We start from the raw sequence: 19974 nt of genomic DNA on the forward strand, positions 1-19974 counted from the left end.
TTAAAAAATAAAGAATCTGGTTCTTAAGCCCCACATCAGTGCCAGCAAAATGAAGCTGGTTTTACCATCAATAATCAATAATCTTGTCCACACAGAAAGATGCAAACAGGAAGTGCTGGTTTAATGGTTGGACATGATGATCTTAGAGATCTTTTTCAACTTCAAATATTCTACTATTTTATGAAGAAAAGACTGCAACAAGCAGCACCACAGAAACAAGCCACAGTGTTGCAACATGCAGAAATGATTTTTTTCCCTGATCATGCAAAAAAAGATGAAATCAAGTCTTCTGTGAATCATTTATTTGCTTCTATTCACGAATTTCATCTGAGCATTCAGGAGACTGCTACTACTGCAGCTCAAACCTACCCATTAAAAAAGAAATCTTTGTGGATATCTTAGCACTTCCAAAAGAACACAGAAGTGTCTGGAGATTTTTTTTTCCTTATCAATGATCTGATGGCCTTATTTAACTCTTTTATGCAAAGTTTCTCCTGCCAAGCTTCCTGCCAGAGCCTCGTGTCAAAGGCAGGTTTGTGTGAACTGTTATTACAGAGCACCACTCCCTCATTACAAAATTACACTTATTATGCGCAGCAAAAATTGCATGATCCGTGTAATTAGCCCATCTCAGTGAGTGCTGGCAGTGAAAGCAGCTGTGAGGGTTGGGCAGAGGGGAGAGCTAATGATACACCCACCCAGGAACAGGGACTGCACCTGTAAATCCGCCTGGCTGCAGCACTCTGCGTGTCCCGGAGCACAGCTGAGATAACGCTGCCTGCAGGCACTCAAAAAACGCTGATTTATTGCAGGTGCTGAGAGCTGCAGCCAGCCAGAGGCTCTGTCACAGGTGGGTGTGTGAAAGCTGGAGCAAGCACAGACACAAACCTCAGCTCCGGGGTCAGGCTGTCAGGCTCACAGCGCATCAAACCCCACAATGCACAGGAAAACCTGATCCCTCTCATCTCCTCTCCTATTTTGTTTTCCTCTTCTTTCCTCCCTTGTCCTGTCAGTGGCTTTGTTGTTTGCTACTTGTTAAGTACAAACCCTGATTCAGCGCTTTTTGGAGCCAGAATTAAGCCACTGGTTTCACTGTTGCCCCATTTCTTGCACTTGTGGGCTGCTGATGCTGTCACACCCTGCACTGCTCATCACACCCAAAGTGTCCCCTGCACCCACGGGGCTGAAGAAGCCTTCAGGGAATCAATACACCCTTATTGAGGTTTTAGCATTTTATTTGGGTTTTAGCATGAAAAAGGAAATGCAGAGCCTGATCAAAGGCTGATTCCTCATTTCCTTGTCTCAGATCATTTTGCCTGAGAGTTTGAAATTCCTCTTCATCCGTGCTACAAAGTTGCATGGTGTATTTGAAGTGTGTCTTCAGAGAAAAAAAGAATTGAAAAAAATAAAACTCAGCTTATGGAAAACAAAGCCCATCTCCACTGACAAAGCAGGACAGTTCACTAATTTATCTTCTATTGGATCAAGGAATGAAGCCAAATGCACTGGAAGGGATCTGACAACAGGATATGTATTATACTAGAAAATGTAGCCTAGGAAACAACCCTGCATTGCAGAGAAGAGCAGCAAATAGCTGAATAAATGTGATTGTGATAACTGAGCACTTCATCTGGCTCACAGAAAACCTGCAGGTGCTACAGACCAGCAGGTCTGCACCAGGACAGCAAGGCATGGAAACAAAGAGCTGTAAAATCTTATGGCTAAACTCACAAATATATTGGTGACTGTACCCATCGCTTACACAAATCAAATATCCAAGCTCATGGGTATTTCTGCAGTTCTGAAAGTATCTCTGGTTTTCCCAGACCACACAAAGGGATTCTTTCCATTTAGTTCTCATCTCCATACTGAGAACAGAAGATTTTTACTGCTGAAAGAGAGACCTGGAGAGAACACTCTTAAAACACTGAAATCCAGCTGCCTACTCAGCACTCTGTACCTCCAAAAGTCTTTGTACGGAAACTCTTAGAAAGCACTGCAAAACACAATTCTCCCCTCAAAACTCTCCTGGCTCAGCCTCAAAGAAATTAATGACGCTGAGGAATAAAGGTGACATGTTAGCAGGGAACTTCTTGCACTCTAAACCAAAAAAAGAGGAGAGAAGTCTTTCCAGAATTGGAAAGCTTCAGAGTCCCTGAAATATTTGAGTTAATTTACAAAGGGCAGGGCTGAAGGATGGGAGCCTGAAGCAGGGGCCAGCTGCAGGTCTCATTTCTTGCCTGCTCTGATGGGAAGAAGTTGGGAAGTGCCTCCATCCCTTCCCTTTCACACTGGCACAGCCGCTTGGCTGCAGCAGGGCTCCAGGACAACCCCACCCAGGTGGCCCAGATGGATGCGTGGCAGCTGAGGCCAGGGAAGTCCTGGAATTCACGCTGAAGGCAACACAGCCAGAACCAGAGTGGTTCTAACGGGAGGCTGTGGCCCTGTCATGTGCCTGCCCACAGACAAGAACATCCTCTGAGAGACAGAAAGAAAAATAACGAAGAAGAAAACCAATTCTTGAGCATCTCTTCCCCACTGAGACATGGGAAAGGAGAAGGTACTTAGGCCAAACACTCTAAAAATCAAGCTGCATGCCCCCTTTCCATTTACAAGACAAATACTCTAGGTCTGACATTTTCTTCTGTTGAATTTTAGTTTGCTCAGAGGCTCTGGAGGCCCTGCAGTCAGGAATGGTGCCTGTTATCCTCTGCTGCCTGCCTTGGATGTGGGACAGTACCACCCTTATTCTTTACATCTGGTATTTAACCCTCAATTCCCTTCTCTCACCTGCTGTTCTTTGGGATCTGAGGCAACTCAGATTTCTGCCTGCTGTGCCACGGCTGGCAGTGAGGCACTGCATTTCTTCCCCAAAAATGCTTTCTGCATAGGTTTGCCCCATGCCTTTCATGGCAGAGGTGTCAGATCTAGGTGATCTTTAAGGCCCCTTCCAACTCAAACCACTCTCTGATGCTATGATTTGAAACTTCCAGCGCTTAAAAGTTCATCCCAAGGAAGCTATTTTTATCCAGGCCTTCTACCTCGGGCAGATAACTTTCATGAATGAGCCATCACTGAGTCATTGACATTTCAGGATTAAATCAAAGCAATTAGCCCTGCCTTTTCCAGCTGATTTTCACTGAAGTAACATGGCAACTAGACAAATGTCAGTACCCCATGAGTATCACTCAATTCCCCAAAAGCAAGCAAAATATGAACGAAACCATTTTAATGGTGCAGGAAATCCACATATTACACATCAATAGGTAAATGGAATCAAAACAAGAGCCTGAGACCACTCCCACTCTGATGCACACCTGGTAACACAAGTTGTTCATATAAAAAACACCATCACTAAGTCCCAGGTGTCCATGAAAAACAGTGATAGAGGCCACTAAAGGATCTATCTGAGATCTGCAGGGATATCACAGAAATGCCTGGTTAGAAGGAGCAGCAGAGTTCATCTGGTCCAACTTGCAATGCCCTACTGCCACACCAGGTTTATTTTCACCAAGCAAAGCCAGAGCTGCTTCAGCTCCACGCTCAAAATTCCTAGAGGTGCTTCGTTTCATGAAGAAAATGATAAAATCCCAGTGAAGTTTTCAAAGCTACTCATGAACCTAAAGACTCACATGCACATAACTGAGCTACCACAGAGAAATCAAATTTCTTTCCCTGAGATTTCAGGAGGCGAATTTCAGCTCAGGTGCACCAGAACACGGTCGATTTTCACCTGGTCCCGGAGCATGAGGGACTCATTCACATCTACCCCATTCATGCCTCTTTCTGTGCCTGCTCAGGGACGGAGAAAATGAGAACGGGGTTGGATAAAGATCCTAGGAGAGATGATGCACTGAAGTCAGACAGGAGACAGGCAGGTATCCAACCACTGAAAGAAGTGATGAAAAAATATCCTCCCAGATCCTCTCAAAGCCCTGTGGTTGCAGGGAGTGTGGTCAGGTGCTCATGTGTAATCCCAGGAACTCAGCCACAGACTTGCAGCTGAGATCTAACAGAGAATCAGTAAAATAGGAATCCCTAGGGAAGACTTTGCACTTGGTTTGCTGAAAAATCCAGCTATTGACCAGCATATTTCTAGTTTCAGGGGAGCTTTTCACATATTCCCAGGATAAACTGAATCACACTGCTGTGATGTCCGTGCTCTTCTGACACACTCTCCTCACTGGATCAGCTCAAAGATCCCTCTGTGCCCATCAGCATTCACTGAAGGAATAAACCAAAGTGCTCATGGAGAATAAAACTGCTGTTATTACTGTTGCTGGATTTTTTTTTTTTTTTCCCCAGAAGAAATGTGCTGTCAACACAGGAGAGATGAAGGGATTAAAAACAGATTAAGGTAAATAAAATAAATCCAGACTAAGAATGGGTTTGTAGGAAGACAAGGATGACTTAACTGTGTGAAAAGACCTTTGTGGGGATCCTTTAGTTCTTCCCAAAAAGGAGAAGAAGTAAACCCCAGTATTCCTACTGCTACAGCCACTCCCTGGAACAGGGAGATGCAGTGAACCACCACAACTGCACTTGGATTTATCCCTGTCCCTTTTGAGACAGGCTTGGAAACAGAAAGCAGACCCCATTGGGAATTTGTTCCCTCATTTTCACACCAAACAAAAGCCTTCTGATTTTTGGGCTGCTAAGGAGACTTCCCGAGCCACAGGCAGCTTCAGACATTAATTTGGTAATTAATGACATAGGGGCAAGTGGGTGAGTTTATACACGAGAGTTATGTGGAGTGAGAAATTCAGAAGTTTGGATTAGATGGCCAAAATCACCCAGGATGTGAACATGTGGGATCCTGTCTTTCTTTAATACAAAGTGTTCTCAGTGAAGAATGAAAGGGTTCTCTCTCCAAAGGCCTTGTTAGCTGGGGATGGGGTCACTGTCCCCACACAGTCCCACTCACCCAGACAGGTGCCCCCCTGCCCAAATCCCTGCACCCCCCCCCAAGATACCACCATCCACATCCTGAAAAGAAAAATAAGTCCTTGACGAAAAGGACTTCCCAAAAGGGCTTCCCAAATTCTTCTCTCTGCCCCAGAGCTCCTGGAACAGGAAGAACTCCCACTAGGAAGGAACATGTGAGGAAATTTCTCTGTGGAAGGCAAACACTGGGAAATCTCTCTGAAGAGAGATTCTTGCTTCTCACTTTCCCCTTAATCCCCAGCCTTTTACTCTGCTGGCTTGTAAAGGAATAGGGTGTACCCTCCTTTTGAACACCAGAAATCCATTTCCAGCACCCAAACTCCTGTTTTCCACGCTGTTTCCCACACAGAGATCAGAGTTTTCAGTTGTTCAAGTGTGTTAAGATCAGCCCAGAAATAACAATCTTTGAAATCCTTCTGCTTCCAAACTGCATCAGCTGCTCCACTTGCAGAACAGGAATCAGTGTGGAGCCTGGAGATCCTGCAACAAGTCCTGACTGCTCATGATGTACTTAGAAATACACAATTGCTGATGGTTTCAGGGATTACTGGCATAATTCAGCAATTCCTAAGTTAGATAAAAATTCTTAGAAATGAGTAAAAAGAATCCCAGGGAAGTCACATCTAAGTTTAGTTAAAACGGTGATGATGCATTAGCAAAGTAATTTCCTATTTTCTGCATTTGTCTCATTTCCAGAACACATTTTCTGTTTTCCAAAGCTCTGTTTGCTCCCTGGCTGACTGTGGAGGATGCAGCTCCTCTGAAGTAATTCCTCTGTCACAGCATGGTCAGGGCTTTCCAACCACCAGGGGTTTGGGACAATACAACCAAAGTGGGAAAGGTTCTTCCTTCTTCTGTTTTCCCAGGGAAAACTCTCCATGAGACTTGAGAAATTTTTTTTTCTGGGTTTTTGTTTTTTAAGACTGGGTTTCTATTCCTATAATTTTCTTCAAAGTATTGCTTCTCCCAGCACAAGTCTCATATGGAGCAGTATCTGGCCCTCTGTTATTCCCAGCACAGCAGAGAAAGAAGTCAGCAGCATAAAGCAATCCAAGTTTTATTGATTTTATGAATTTGTCCCAAGAGCTACCAATTATGAACTCCAAGAATAACATCTGAGGGGAATGAAAACCACACTGAAAAAAAAAAAAAAAAGAAAAAAGAAAAAAGAAAATATCTACTAAAAATCCATTCCCCTTCAATTTCCATGGGAAACCTTGTTTCTCATCAACTTCTCAAGCTGCTAAGAATGGCTGTTCTAATCTGGGTTTCAAGTCTGGATATTGGGGTCCAAAACGGAGTAGGAGGTTCCCCTTCCCAGGACAGCAAACCTTGGGCAAAGCCTTGGACAATCAGAGCCTGAGAATTTTATTTGGACAAGGATGCAGCTTGAAGTTCTGTTCTTCCAAGCCACAGCAACTGCAAAGATTCACCATTACATGAACAGCAAAGATACTTCTATGTAGAGCACAGAGAGAAACCTAAAGAACCTAAATCTGACTAATTTATTGATTTAATTGTTCTGCACAACACAAGCAATGGGCAGGTCACCACTGAGGTGTTATTGTCCCACTGTTAACACACCTATGAGTTATTTCTGTTAAGTGGGAGCACCTGGAGCATCTGTCAGGGAAAAATCCAACAGGCCCTACTGGGGAACAGCACCTGGGCAGGAGACATCAGACTGATGCAAAGGGTGCAGTGATGAACACGGTGTGTCCGGCCACAGCAATCCCTGCATCATCCAAGGGCAGGCTCTCGTTGCCTGTTTATGCTCCTCTGATAGATTTGTGTCACCCCTGAATGGCTGCACCGTGCTTTGCACGGCTCCACGTCCTCTACAACACTGCACCTGCCTGGGAACAAAGCTCAGCACTCACCGCCCTTCCCTCAGCTTTCCAGAGCAGCCCTGGTGACAGAGGCACCACCCACCCCACAGAAGAGGGGACACAGGATCCCTCCCAGAACATCCTTCCCCACTGTGTCCTTGTCCCTGTTTCGCCTCAGTGAGGCTCTTTTGCCGTGCAGTGGGACGGGGAACGGCTCTGTCCCAGAGCAGTCTGGGGTCATCACCCTGCAGCCAGCCAGCCATCCATCCATCCATCCATCCATCCATCCATCATCCATCCATCCATCCATTCATCCCATCCATCCATCATCCATCCATCCATCCCTTCATCCATCCATGCATCATCCATCCATCCATCCATCCATCCATCCATCCATCCCTTCATCCATCCATCATCCATCCATCCATCCCTTCATCCATCCATGCATCATCCATCCATCCGTCCATCCATCCATCATCCATCCATCCGTCCATCCATCCATCCGTCCATCCATCCATCCATCCCTTTATCCATCATCCATCCATCCATCCATCCATCCATCCATGCGTCATCCATCCATCCATCCATCCATCCCTCCCTCCCTCCCTTCCATCCCGCAGGTGACAAGGAGCAGCCGCCGGCGGACACTGGCTTTACCTGCACTCTAAGTGACACCCTGTGGCTGGCAGGAGGAATGTCGGGTGACCATTGCCTCAGTGACACCATCCCCCAGCTTTTGGGACAGCAAACAGAGGCTGGGACCTGCCGAGTCACAGAGAGTCTCAGGTGTTTGGTGACTGGTGACAGCAGCCCCATTCCACCTTCGCGGTTCCACCTCAGCCTCCAACAGCTTGTCTGGATGGAAAATGGGTCATAAGGCACGATAAAACAAGAAATCCCAATCCACAAGAGAGTGTCCACAGTGGATGCAGCGGGGTGGGATTTTTCCTCTCATTTTGATACGGTGAGATGAGGATTTGTAATCTATTTCATTCTTTCCTTTCCCCGTCTGCTCCTGAGCCATTCCCTCTTCCTCCCCGCGCTCCAGAAGCACACATTTTTGCAAGTATCATCTAATTCCAAACTTGTGGAAAGAAACGGACTTCAGTCCATCTGTTTGCCAGCTGGAAGTCACTGCCAGCTTAGACAACAGCAAGTTCCAGAGAAATGGATGGGGTAATGGCCTCAGGGAAAGAAAGAACCACAAAGAAGCCTCCAGAATAATGTGGGCAGCCCTTTGTTTGCTGACCCTCCCGAGGGCCCAGGGTTAAAAGTCCTCTCCAAGTTGTGCCACTGCTCGGGTCTGACTGATTCAGGGGCAGAACAGCAGCTGCAGTTCCAGTTCTGGTAAAGTCTGGGTGAACTTTGCCTCAAAAGCCAAGCCTAAACTGAAGACAACCCAAATCAGTGACAACAGGACCACAGCAAAGCCATCTCATAACTAATTAGCAAAGAACAAAAGTATAAATCTGTGTTTAATTGGCTGGAGAAAAGGTCCTTGAATGTTGACTGAAGCAACATTAATGATCTCCTTATTTTACTACATGCAATTAACTTGTGTCCTGGGCTCAATGAAGAAATCACATGTTTTACATGATGATAGTAGTGGGAGCAAGAAAAATGGATTCTTTTCATTCCTCCTCGTAAATATTTTTTCCAACACTTTTCTTCCAGACTGCAAAATCAGAGCCATCTCATACCACAAATTATGCTTCACAAAGGAAAGGAAAAAAAAAGAAGAAGAACTTGTGGGGAAACAAGTGGAGCCTCTCCCATCTGTGCATGACTGAAATCCAGAGCCTCCCACCGTATTTGCGGAAGATGTGTGTATTTGTGTTTCTCTTGCAAAACCAGCAAGAGAAAACGAACAAAAATGGTTGAGATCTTATCTGGACACAGAGCTATTGGAGACAAGCTGACCTAATCAGCTGCAGATTTGATCTCCTCAGAGAGAACCTTTACGAGCTTAAAAATGATGTTTTATTTCCTCCCCCAGAATTCCAATTCTGGACTTCTTTTTTTCCACGGTCGAGTTTGTTTCATTTCTCATCAGTCTCCTTCCTTTAACTTTCATGTACCCTTGACTTTCTAGCTGAAAATACTGCGTTTTACCCCCCAGGATGGCTGATAAGTGGCTACTGCAAGGCTGCAGACTTTTTTTAACAACAAAAAAAGTCTTTTTCTAGTGACTTTGTAACTAAAATTGGCTACAAAACATTTGTTTTTATCCCAAATCCCCTGTCATTAAACAGTGGGATAAAAGGCTTCTGGACATCTAACAAGGTTACAGAAGACAGATGAGGTGAGAGTAGCTTTAGGATTTTATAGTAATTTTTTTGAGTCTGACATGCATGCCCATGATGGGCATTTTATTTCTCTCCAATAATGATGAAAACACCCACCAGAACTTCAGGGGTCTCTGTCATTTACAGCAGGACATCGCTTTCAAAAATGCGGCCTTTAGAAATCAAGCCAGAAAAACCTCTGGGGAATAAAGTAAGTCATGTGAATGTGATCAACAGAATTGGTCAAGACACTAAAATACATGAGATGAAACACAAGTGAAAATGTTAATTGAGCCTCTGGGCCAGCCACTTACAAAAGCGCACATTTCTGTAATTATCAGGACACGGCTTGCCCACAAAATACGAACAAGACTCCGAGACCAACGACTTCCTTGCAAGGCTCATGTTTTATATGCAGGCTGGAGCCACATCTCCAGAACTTTGAACAACAATTAATCAGAAGGAAAAGCAGCAAAGGTTAGATCTCCGTAAAAGAATGGGGTTTTAATCTACGAAAATTAGCTCTTTTAAAAATTGTATCATCCCTTTAGACCCTTCCAAAAGAGGGGGAATTCCACACCAGAAGAGCTGTTGATTCACTTCTTCACCCTTCCCTCTGTGCACGAAAGATTATTTCTCTGCGTTCAAGACAAGACAACGATGAACTGCAGGAATTTTCCTCTCAGTGTGGAGCGAGCCCTGCTAACAGGTACAAGTGTGATCCAGGTGCCAGGGGCTCCTTCCCTCGTGCCCATCCACGTGAACAACAGCCCCGTTGCTAAGGCACCAACCCTCTCCAAAGCTTTCCCACCAGGCCAAGGAAAAGGAGGTGCACACCCCCTCAGAACAAGGAGGAACCGAGTCCCCATCAGGACAAGGTTAGCAGGGATTATACGTCTGTTTTCAGCTCTGCAATTGCTGGAGAAGGTGAGGATGCTTTTTGTGATATACAAAACACTCCTGTGAAGTGGCTGTTTCAGTCAAAGAGCTTCCCTACACTGCAAGAGAGAGAGAGAGAGGGGGATCTGCAGGCAGGGAGTTGGAGCTACAGAGACCTTTCGTTCCTGTTGATCACAAAAGCAGTTTGATCTCAGTCCCCAGGTGTGGGATCCGTTCAGCACAATACATGCCCAGGGATGAATTCGGCTGCCTGAATATGGGAGCTGGATCATTTGTCACTGAGCATCTGCAACACCTGCGTGGCCTGGGAGATAAACCACAAACCTACAACAAGGCTGGGCGCTCTGAAACAGGAACAAAATACTCCTGGGCACAGCCAACAGCACTGTCACTTCTGCAGGGGATGCCGAGCTGAGCTGCTCATTTAGGCTGAGCTCAGTAACTCCCCAGGCTTCACTCCTTCTGTCAATTAGAGCTCCACTGACTTGTATTAGAGCTTAAATACTTAAATTAGCTGCTGATATTACTTGGAAACACCAAGGTTTGTGGGTTTTAATCGGAAAGACTTTCTAAATGACTCCAGCTCCTGCCTGCAGCCCAGAGCGAAGTGAGCAGCGCATGATGGACAGGTGTCACCACAGAACACCCCCTGCCACACCAGACAAACTCAGATCAGTTGAGGCTACAAAAGCCAACCCTTTTTGTCCATCAGATGAACATTTAATCCTGGATTTTCCCCTTGCACAGGGAAATCTGTAGGGGAAGTGTTAATGTACGCATACTTTAGCCTCTAATATGCTCTAAGTACACGCTTCAGCAGCTGCTTTTTAGCAAGCAGCAAAACCAGACTCATTACAGGCCATTTGCTGAATTAATCAAGCTTCAGGGTATCCTAATAAATGAATTAATCTGTTTCCTAAAACAAGACTAAAAGCTTCACGCTGTCAAAGCATAAACACATCTAGAGGGCAGCAACGACATTGTCATTTCTCGCCAAATATAGAACCTGAGCAGAGACAAGTGCACAGTCACACACTGCACCAACACAGACTTTTTTTTCTTTTTTTTTGCCTGTTTCTTTTTATTTTTCCCCACTTTAAAAATAATACACAAGCTTTGGTACAAAAATTGCAAAGTTCTAAGTGGATGGCATTATTTGCAGATCCTTGGTCAAAGAGCATTTTGCCCATATTCACAAATCATGCTGCAGGGTAACTGGAGCATGATCTGTCAACATGATTTTATTTCCCAAATAAAGAGGGTGAAAAAGACCCCAACACATCCCCAAAATAAGAGAATGGCAGGGATAAAAAATCCTCACAGCATGACAGACTTTGTTTTATGAATGCAGCTGAAACTTATCTGAGTCACTCAGCAGTTCCCAGGAGACACAGAGAAACACAGACCCAGGCACAGAATCGCCACGGGAATTTCTTGCAGTTAGGATGGAAATATTTTATGCAAACAGTTTATTCTAAGTGTGGCAAACAGGAGGGGAGTTTTTTAAGCCCAAATTATTTTTCTTAATTTTTGTGGGGTTTTTTTGTTGGTTTTTTTTCCCCTCAAATGCTTTATCATGGAATTTGTTGGCATTGGCAGGGTTTGATAGAATTCCCCATCGAGTCAGAGTGAACATCAAAGCCTGAGAGGTGACAGGATGGGCACAAAGCAGGGGAGGTGCATCCAGAGCCTTTGATGAGCTGATCTGTGGAGGAACCTACCTGTCTGTTTTGTCTTGAACTCCACCCCCTACATGCACAGAGACTACAGTGAGGGGCAGAAATACCCCCATGAGTACCAAAACTTGGCCATGGATCAGTGTCTTGTGCTTCTCTGAGTTTTTCATAAGCTTTTCATACCGTTTGGGCACTTCCCAGTCTCGATTTGCCAGTGTCTACAATGCAAAAGCTTTCCTTGACAGGGAATACTGCTGGGTTCATTCCCTCCAGCTGATGAGCTGCTTTTAGGAAATTGGTGGGAAATTGGAATCTTTGAGAGAGCCTGATTTCTAAAATCGAAAAAGAAATCACTGAAACTGATCCAAAATGTTTACAGGCTTTCAAATGAGAAATATACTCAGATATACAAAATAAACTCAGAGGTATACAAAATATACTCACAGATACGCAAAGTCAATGCCAAGAAAAGCTGTAGTTTCTAAAAGGTGGCAGCTCATGAACATGGGATACCTGATAGTATAATAAATGCTGAGTTACAGCCTAGAGCTGGATAAACTCTTAGTAGAAGAAAGGCAATGCAAGGTAGATTTTCTAAATTGGGCTGATTTTGCTCTCAAAAAAAAAATCAGTATAATATAACAAACCATCATTTCTCCCTCTGCCTCATCAAAATGCAAAACAAAATAGAACAAAACTACATGTCCTAGGCAGAAACCTTATGTTGATTCAAGCCATCTCCTATCAGACCTTCATTTTGAGCTGTATTATTCACCTCTGAGATTTGCAAGATCCATTTCCCATTCTTTAATCAGTTATCTGTGCTCATTTTATCATCTGCACGGGGAACACAGCTGAGGTTTTCAGCACAATGAGCCTGATCACAAATGAGGCAGCCCACAAACCAACTTGGTGAAATCATGCAAGTGGTCAGAATGCGTCAGTATTTGGTTTTTCCAAATTCTGGACGTGCTCTGCATGGAGGAGTTATATTTTTCAAATGCCAAACGAGATTGCACTTGTGTATTCTAACTGTCCTACTGCTTTCCCAAGCTTTAATCACTTAACTGCTATTTCCCAAGGAGCTACTGATTCCAAAAGTTGACCAGATTTTGGTATAATCCTTCCCTTTGTTTTCTGCACTATGACTTGGAGGAATTGAACATATGGGAGCATCTAAAATCTCACACCTTATATCGAAAGGGGAAAAATATCCATTTCCTCATAAAATAATACTTCAACATTTCAATAATATATTTCCATCAGTCTTTAGCTTAATTAACATGTCATTGTTTTAAGAGCAGAGAATTTAAGAAAACTTAGTACTGCAATACAAGCATCAGCCATCAGTGAGAAGGAGAGGAGCAGGGAAGAACTTTAAATCAGGTCATTGATGAACTAGTGGAAGCATCAAGTTTATAAAAACCAAACTAGGGGTATTTAATACTTTTTTTTTCTTCCACACACAGGAAAAACATTTAAATTTTTTCCACTGTGCTCTGCACTGCCCTTAATTCTCAGAAATTCTCCTCTGGTGTCAACTGAGCCTTGTCCAAGTAGTGAACTACCTGCTGAAAGCAAAGCCAGCATCACCCAGCCCATTCCAGGTTCCCTCCTAGCTTCTTGCAAAGACCCAGGTCTGAGATTAGAGAGCCTTAGGATGATTTTTCAGTTCTCTGAGGAAACCTTTTACTCTGCTCAAAGGCTGGGGCAACAGAAGCTCATCCCCAAGACCAGATCTGGCAGGGGAGTTTGTTTCACAGAACTGACAAACCAAACTTTTGGCCAGTTATCTGACCATGATACCTAGAGCTGGGGCAAGAATAAATTCACTTTGTACAAGTTTAAAAGTAAGATCTAAAATGTCAGGGTCACACTTTTACGGGACTCAAGGAGAATTAACACGACCTGCAAATGAGACCACCAACACCCAAGCAACAGTTCACAGTGAAACATGGAATGAAATTATCCCTACGGTCAAAACCACACCGAAAAAATGAGTGACAAACAAGTGGGTGCACATATTTGGAATGAATATGTTTAAAAACTCTTAATGAAAGGTCCAAAGGGTATTGACAAATAAGCAAAAGGAAATGAGTGCCTGGGTCTCACAGCCTGAATAATAAATTTGTAGTGAGTCATCACGATTGTTTACTTCAAAGAATAAAGCATCCAGGAGATTTCCAAGGAGCCCCCATGCTCCCTTGTTTTGAATATGATTTGTCTCCTAATTTCCTCTCCTGTCTCCCGTGCAGAGCTGATGCAGCTCCAGCCTCAGCAGCCAGTCCCTGATGAAGTTGTTGAAACAGATTCTAGCCCTCAGCCTTCTTTCTGTTTGTTAGACACAACTCCCAGCAGGGTTTGAACAAACCCCTGCTCACACAGGCAGCCTGGAAAAGGGACTGTCCCTCCAAAATACAGCTCTTAGGTGATAGGACTCAGTATTTCATGAGCCAAAGGTTGTGTAATTATCCAGGTGGCTGAAGCACTGCTACAAACACACTGAGCTGTACGTAGCTACACATGCACAAACACACAAAGCACAACAAATCCTCCTCAGACTGCAGAGGATATTTTCTGCCCGGATCTCCCTAAACGTACTTCAGCAAAGAGGAAATAGTGTCCACAAGTCTGCGCTTTGGAGAAATCTGCATCATTCCAGGCAAAAAAATTTGAAAATACAGGCTGGAATGTGGAGGAAATGTTGATTCCCAAGCAAACAATTTTCTTTTCTTTTATTATTATTTTTTTTCTTTAATGGAAATATATTTTGGGTGTTCCCAGGCGCCTCCTGAACACGAACTCTGCAGGAGAAGCAAGGAGTTTGTACTTACTCGTGGTGTTGTATTTGATCCCGTTGAAGAACTCCGGGCAGGGTCTCTCCACCAGTTCCCCCGCAGAGGTTCTGGGCCAGCAGGTCCCGATCTGGTCCGTGGTGGCATTGCAGTACGGACCTGGGGTTAAAGACACGAGACAGAAAGGGGAAAAGAAGCAGCTGAGAAAGCACAACAGCCACACACTTTGCATCACGAAACAAACCCAATCTCAGCGCTTCTAAAGCTTTTCCCGAGCTCTGCACCAGGGAACAATTCCTACCGTCAAAGCCCAGGAAAGGGACAGAGGAACTCTCTAAGAAAGTCTCGTGTAAACGATCCAGGAGGCTGCAGTTCACATCAAATTCTTCTAAGATGAACTGAGAGATGGTCACATCCATTATTCCCTCTGGGACTGCTGGACTGGATCACGCTCCCTTCACCCCTTTCTGGCTGTTTTTCTGGTTTCGATCCCCTCTTCTTTCTCCCTTTCTGGAGCCAAACGAGCATCAAGCTGCGGGCACCCCGCAGTCTAGTGTGTGCAAGCCTCTCCCGCTCGCAGCGCGCTGACAACTTGGCTCAGAGTCTGCGTCTGCCTGTGCAGTTCAGCCCTCCGAGCTCTTCTTCCCCTTAAATCCAGCGGCTCGGGAGCCAATGGGATCGGGCTGAGCCCGGGGTGAGGGGCTCACGTCTCCCCGGTGTCCCTGGGCTCGCAGCTCCCAGATGCCGCCTCACTTTGCCGGATCGCTGTGCCGCTGCATCTCCCCTCCCTCTCCTTCTGCCTCTCCCTCCCTTCTCTCTGACACACGGAGGCACAGTTTTATTGTCAGCTCCAGGGATGAGCACTTTTGCAAAAAAATACTCGCTGCAAATTAAAGCCAGGGGGAACAGGAAAAGCCATCAGAGGAGTAGAACTCCTCGGGTTTTTTGGTGGTTTTTTTTTTTTTTTTTTTTTTTTTTTTTTTGTGGAGCAAAGCAATTCCTGCCTTTGCTGCATGGAACTGAGGATGAGGAGGGATGCTGGGGCGGGGTGGGGGGGAAGGAGGGACCCGGTCCAGGAGCTGCAGTGCTGGATGCTGTGCAGGACTTGAGAAAGAAGAGCAATAATAAAAGCAGGGATGAAGGAGATGATCTGATAGAAGAGAGGGGTTGGGATAAAGGAATCTGGAGTAATCAGAATCACAGAAAGTCTGGGTTGGAAGAGATGTTAGAGGTCATCTCATTCCAGCACCCTGCCATGGGCAGGGACACCTTCCAATAAACCAGGCTGCTTCAAGCCTGGTCTGGAATAAAGAAATCTGGAATGACACACAGAAGAGGCAGAGTGGGCAGAGTAGGGAAGGGTTGGGAACCCAGGCTGGGAGAAGGCACCGAGGGAACACATCTTTCAGCCACTCACAGGGATGGGATGGGATGGGATGGGATGGAGCAGAGAGCAGGACAAGGCATGGAGAGCTCTGAAGCAAAGGACGGATCATTCAGGGGACAAGGAAGAAAAGAAATGCCCCCCTTATTTTCCACTGGTAGGAGAGAGCAAGGTTTCCAGAAAGGATGAGCACTCATCTGACCAGGAGCAAGAGCAAGAGGAGGAGCCTCTAAACAAAAACAAACCACCACCACAAAACCAAAAAACCAAAAACCCAAAAAAACCCAAAAAAACCCCAAAAACCCAAAAACCCAAAAAAAAAAAAAAAAAAACCAAACACACAAAAAAAAACCCCTGGTGTGGGGAGAGAGGGAAGAGCAGAGGGCTTGACAAACTGAGGTCAATGTGGGGCAGGGTGAGAAGGGCCTGATGAAGGGGAAGGAGGAGAAGTTTGGAAGGAGGTGCCCAGAAGGCTGGTTATCTTTGGGAAATCAAAGTGGGAAATGGGTGAGGGTCTGCACTCGGGGCCATGCTGGAGAGCAGCTCAGGACTGACCAGCCTTTCTGACTTGCTACAGCAGGCTATGAGGAAATCCCTCAAAAAAGTGTCTCTAAGGAGGATCATTTCTCATCACAGATGCAGAAGGATTTTGGGAAGCAGACAGAAAACTGACTTGCGTAAGGGAGTAGAGCAAGATCAGTAGATATGGAAGTGGCGGAAAGGAATGCAGAAAAACAAGGCAAGGGCAGCAAAGAAGATTTGACAGAAAGAAATGGATCCCCAAATTAAATATTTGCAGTCTGTTCACAGCTTTAGATCGAACAAGGTGCTTACACTGATCTCAAAGCAGTGGTACAGGACTTCCTATAATATTTGTACCCACCCTGCAAAGGCCTGGACTTCCCTTTTATTCATATTTAAGACTGAAGGGCTTTATTCTTTACTTTTGAAGGACCACAAGAATTGTGGCATCCAAAGAGAGGAAAAATAAAATATAACTGGGTTAGGACAACAAATAAATTAACAACACGCACTGAGGAGAAAACTAGCCAGGATGTTATTTTGCCATCTGGGAATCTGGAGATTTTCTAACATTTTCAGATTGCAATGGGGAGAGGGGAGGAGTGCCACTGTGGTTTTGGGATAAGTATATTTATTTGAAATATGTAAAAACCCACGAGAATAACAAGTGTACTAACTCTCCAGACACTGTGATATTCTGAGGCAAGCAAATGCATCTCTCTGCTTCTCTCTCTGGAGCCTTGATCTCCTTCCCAAGAGAATGCTCCCAAAACTGCAGCCTTTCCAAAGAAATCTCAATTGCAACACATTAACCCTTGTCAACACCAACAGATCCCTTTGTCCCCTGCACCTCGAACCCCAAAAAGCAGGTGAGGAAGTTTTTTTAGCATCAGTCATGTAACATGACCACCGCCAATGCACTGGTTGGCTTTGAACAGGGCTTTGAGGAGAAAACCCTTTTTCCTGAACTTTCAAGAGTGAGGGATAAAGGGCGCTCTAAACCTGCTTTTCTCCTTCCTGACAGTGCAGTTGAGCTCGTGAAATTCCTTTGTGTTCCTCAAGCTGGGCCTCTCAGAGGTGGCTTTGAGACCTTCTCACAGGACAGCATCCAAAGGTGCCCAGTGGCTGCTCCCACACAGGCAGGACTGAGCAGTCAGCAGGACACTGGTCCAGGATGCTGTAAGATTATATTTTTTCTGCTTCTGCTGCCTCTCTGCAGGAGAAAAATCACACAGCCTGGCCAGAAGTCTTCATTTCTCACCTATTGTCTGCTCCTTCTATTTTTTCACACTGTTTGTTCAGCACACTGGAATCAAAATCCTGGTCAGAGGCTTTGGGCACTGGAGTTTCCTGAATTTTTTGAGGAATGCATCACTTAATAAATTACAAAAAAAAGAATGACAGTTTCAAAAAAAAGTAACTACTTTTAAATTTGGTAAATGTTTCACGTTCCTGAATGCTGCCCTGTCTTTTCCAGCATAAACTCTTGAAGAATTTTCAAATGGTTCAAATATTACAGAGTCAAACACTAAGCTGGATTTCATTTCAGTTCTATTCTTTATAGTGGTTAACACCTGAAATAATAGCCCTGAATTAAACTAAATATTCTTTCAGGATCAGGAGAATGATTTCTTCATTTAAGTGACAAGAGCTAGAAAATCTTCAATCTCGACTGATTTCCATCTTTTCAGTTCCAACTTTAGAAAATCAGAAGCAGTACGTATTGTACAATCCTGTTGCGTTCCATATATTTAATAATAATGATAAAAAACCAACACTGTAAAAATAAATATAGAGGGGATGAATGCTGAGGATTAAGTCTGAATGAAGAAAATAATTTATTGTTCCTCAGCCCACAAAACAGCACCATTCTTTAACAATCCCAGTTCTACTGTAACCTCTTGATGAAAAACTACTTTTGCAGCTATCCCTGGGTAAAATGAACCACTTCATCAAAGTTTCCCTCTGACTGGGTCTAGTGATACCCTGACTCTGTCAGTTGGACTCATTTGATGTGAAAATGTTGTTCTTTATGCAAGAAGCAAACTCAGTTATATGAAAGATTGACATAAATCCTGCAGCTGCTGACACTGCTGCCTCTCTGCCGATGCCATGGTGCACACAACACAAATCAGATCTCACCAGGCAGCAGAGATCTGCCTTAGAAATTCCTCAGCACCCCAAGAAAGCTGGGATTTAGTTCCTGGCAGGCAGAAAACCTTTTCCAGCGTCAAAGTGGGCTCGTTCCTGTGTGCTGCTGTTCACTTGTTGGTTTGGGTGCATGTGCAAGATTCTGGAAGAGAACAAGACAGACAAATAAACCTGTCCACACACACAGAGCTCAGTAAGACCCTACAAAGAGGACTTACAAAAAGGTCACCTACAGTTCTTCTGGGAAAGGGACGAGCTCTGCTCATAAATGGCAATGGAAACCTCTGTATGTCAGCCCTCACACCACTGTTACACAGCTGCTTTCTTAATCTACAACCCACTCCAAGCCACAGCTGATGGAATTAGGCAAAGCACAGCTTTTAGTCTGCCCCAGTGAGTAGCAAGGATGAGCTGTGAATACCCAGCAACATCAAAACTCAGTTCTATGCAGACTCAGGCAGTCACGGTAAGTGTTTGGAGAGGGTGGAAAGAGCTCCAGAACCATCAGGCTTCTCCTCAGACACTCAATCTACACAAAATCAAGAAATCTCTGTGTATTTCAAGACACAGGATGATTATTGTGAGGAGGGGCAAAAAGCAAAAAGCAAAAAAACCCCAAACAAACAAACCACCACCAACAAAAAACCCAAGTTTTCTCCTCGTTTCCCTTCTTCAGAGAAGGAAAAGCCACTGTATTCATCCTCCCACTGCAGTGACAGTTCTATCACTCACATTCTTTGTCAATGTGAAGAGCTCCTGCTCCCCAGGCCCTGCAGTCACCCTCTGCTCTGCTTTGTAACAAGGCTTGGGCAGGAAATGCACATCATCTATCAACCTGGTGACACCAATGTCCTCTGTACTTCGGTGCCATTTGGCTTTCAAGAGTTTTTACCTCATCAGTGTGGAAGTATCACACCGAGTCCCAGGCCCAGTGTTGGCTTTTGAGCTCTCCTCCTCCCAATCCAGGTGCGTATATCCACATCCAGACTCTTCATCTGATGTATAAACCGGTCTGTTAACTCAGTCATGGGGCTCTTAACTTCTAAATATGGAGCTGGAGGGTTTCAAATGGCACAGTAAGTTTTTTCTCATCTCCTTTTCCTCTCTGAAAAGTGTCCCCCAATAATCTTGTGTTACTGCAATGCCCTTCCAGCATCAAACTTTCAAGTTACTGGGGCTATTCAGCTTGGTAAGGAATGCAAGGCTCTGGCGAAGGTACAAATCTACCAAAGTGGCTTCTGGGCCACAAACCTCAAAGGCCTCCTTCTCCAGCTGCACTGCAAAACTGCTCTGACTGCACTTCTCAAATGCAGTGACATCATGACCATGATCTGGTAGAATATTTATCTTCCCATTCCAGGTGTGTAGATGCAATTTTCAGGGTGGGAGCACATTCAGACCACAGGGAGCAAGGTAATTCAAGCAGCAAGAGATTGAGGACAGCTTAATGATCTCCACAGACAGTTCTAGAACTGCCGTGGATATGTC

General features: G+C 44.7%; 1 protein-coding gene across 3 annotated transcripts in view; it reads right to left on the minus strand.

Annotated features, from left to right (window-relative positions):
* The window catches only part of CRHR2 (corticotropin releasing hormone receptor 2), a 138205-nt gene that overhangs the window by 82387 nt on the left and 35844 nt on the right, over positions 1-19974 (minus strand). Inside the window, exons 1-2 of one of the 3 annotated variants that reach the window (XM_040062425.2) lie at positions 14731-15197; positions 14469-14588 (exon numbers count right to left, since the gene is read on the minus strand). In XM_040062425.2, coding sequence (XP_039918359.1) covers positions 14469-14588; positions 14731-14848 — 238 coding nt within the window. In that variant the 5' untranslated portion in view covers positions 14849-15197. Of the gene's footprint in view, positions 1-14468; positions 14589-14730; positions 15198-19974 lie in introns of those variants that run through there. The other 2 variants (XM_040062418.1, XM_040062435.1) reach the window with 2 other exon arrangements.

This window comes from Hirundo rustica, chromosome 1 (assembly GCF_015227805.2).
Source record: "Hirundo rustica isolate bHirRus1 chromosome 1, bHirRus1.pri.v3, whole genome shotgun sequence".
In the NCBI taxonomy this organism is placed as follows: Eukaryota; Metazoa; Chordata; class Aves; order Passeriformes; family Hirundinidae; genus Hirundo; species Hirundo rustica.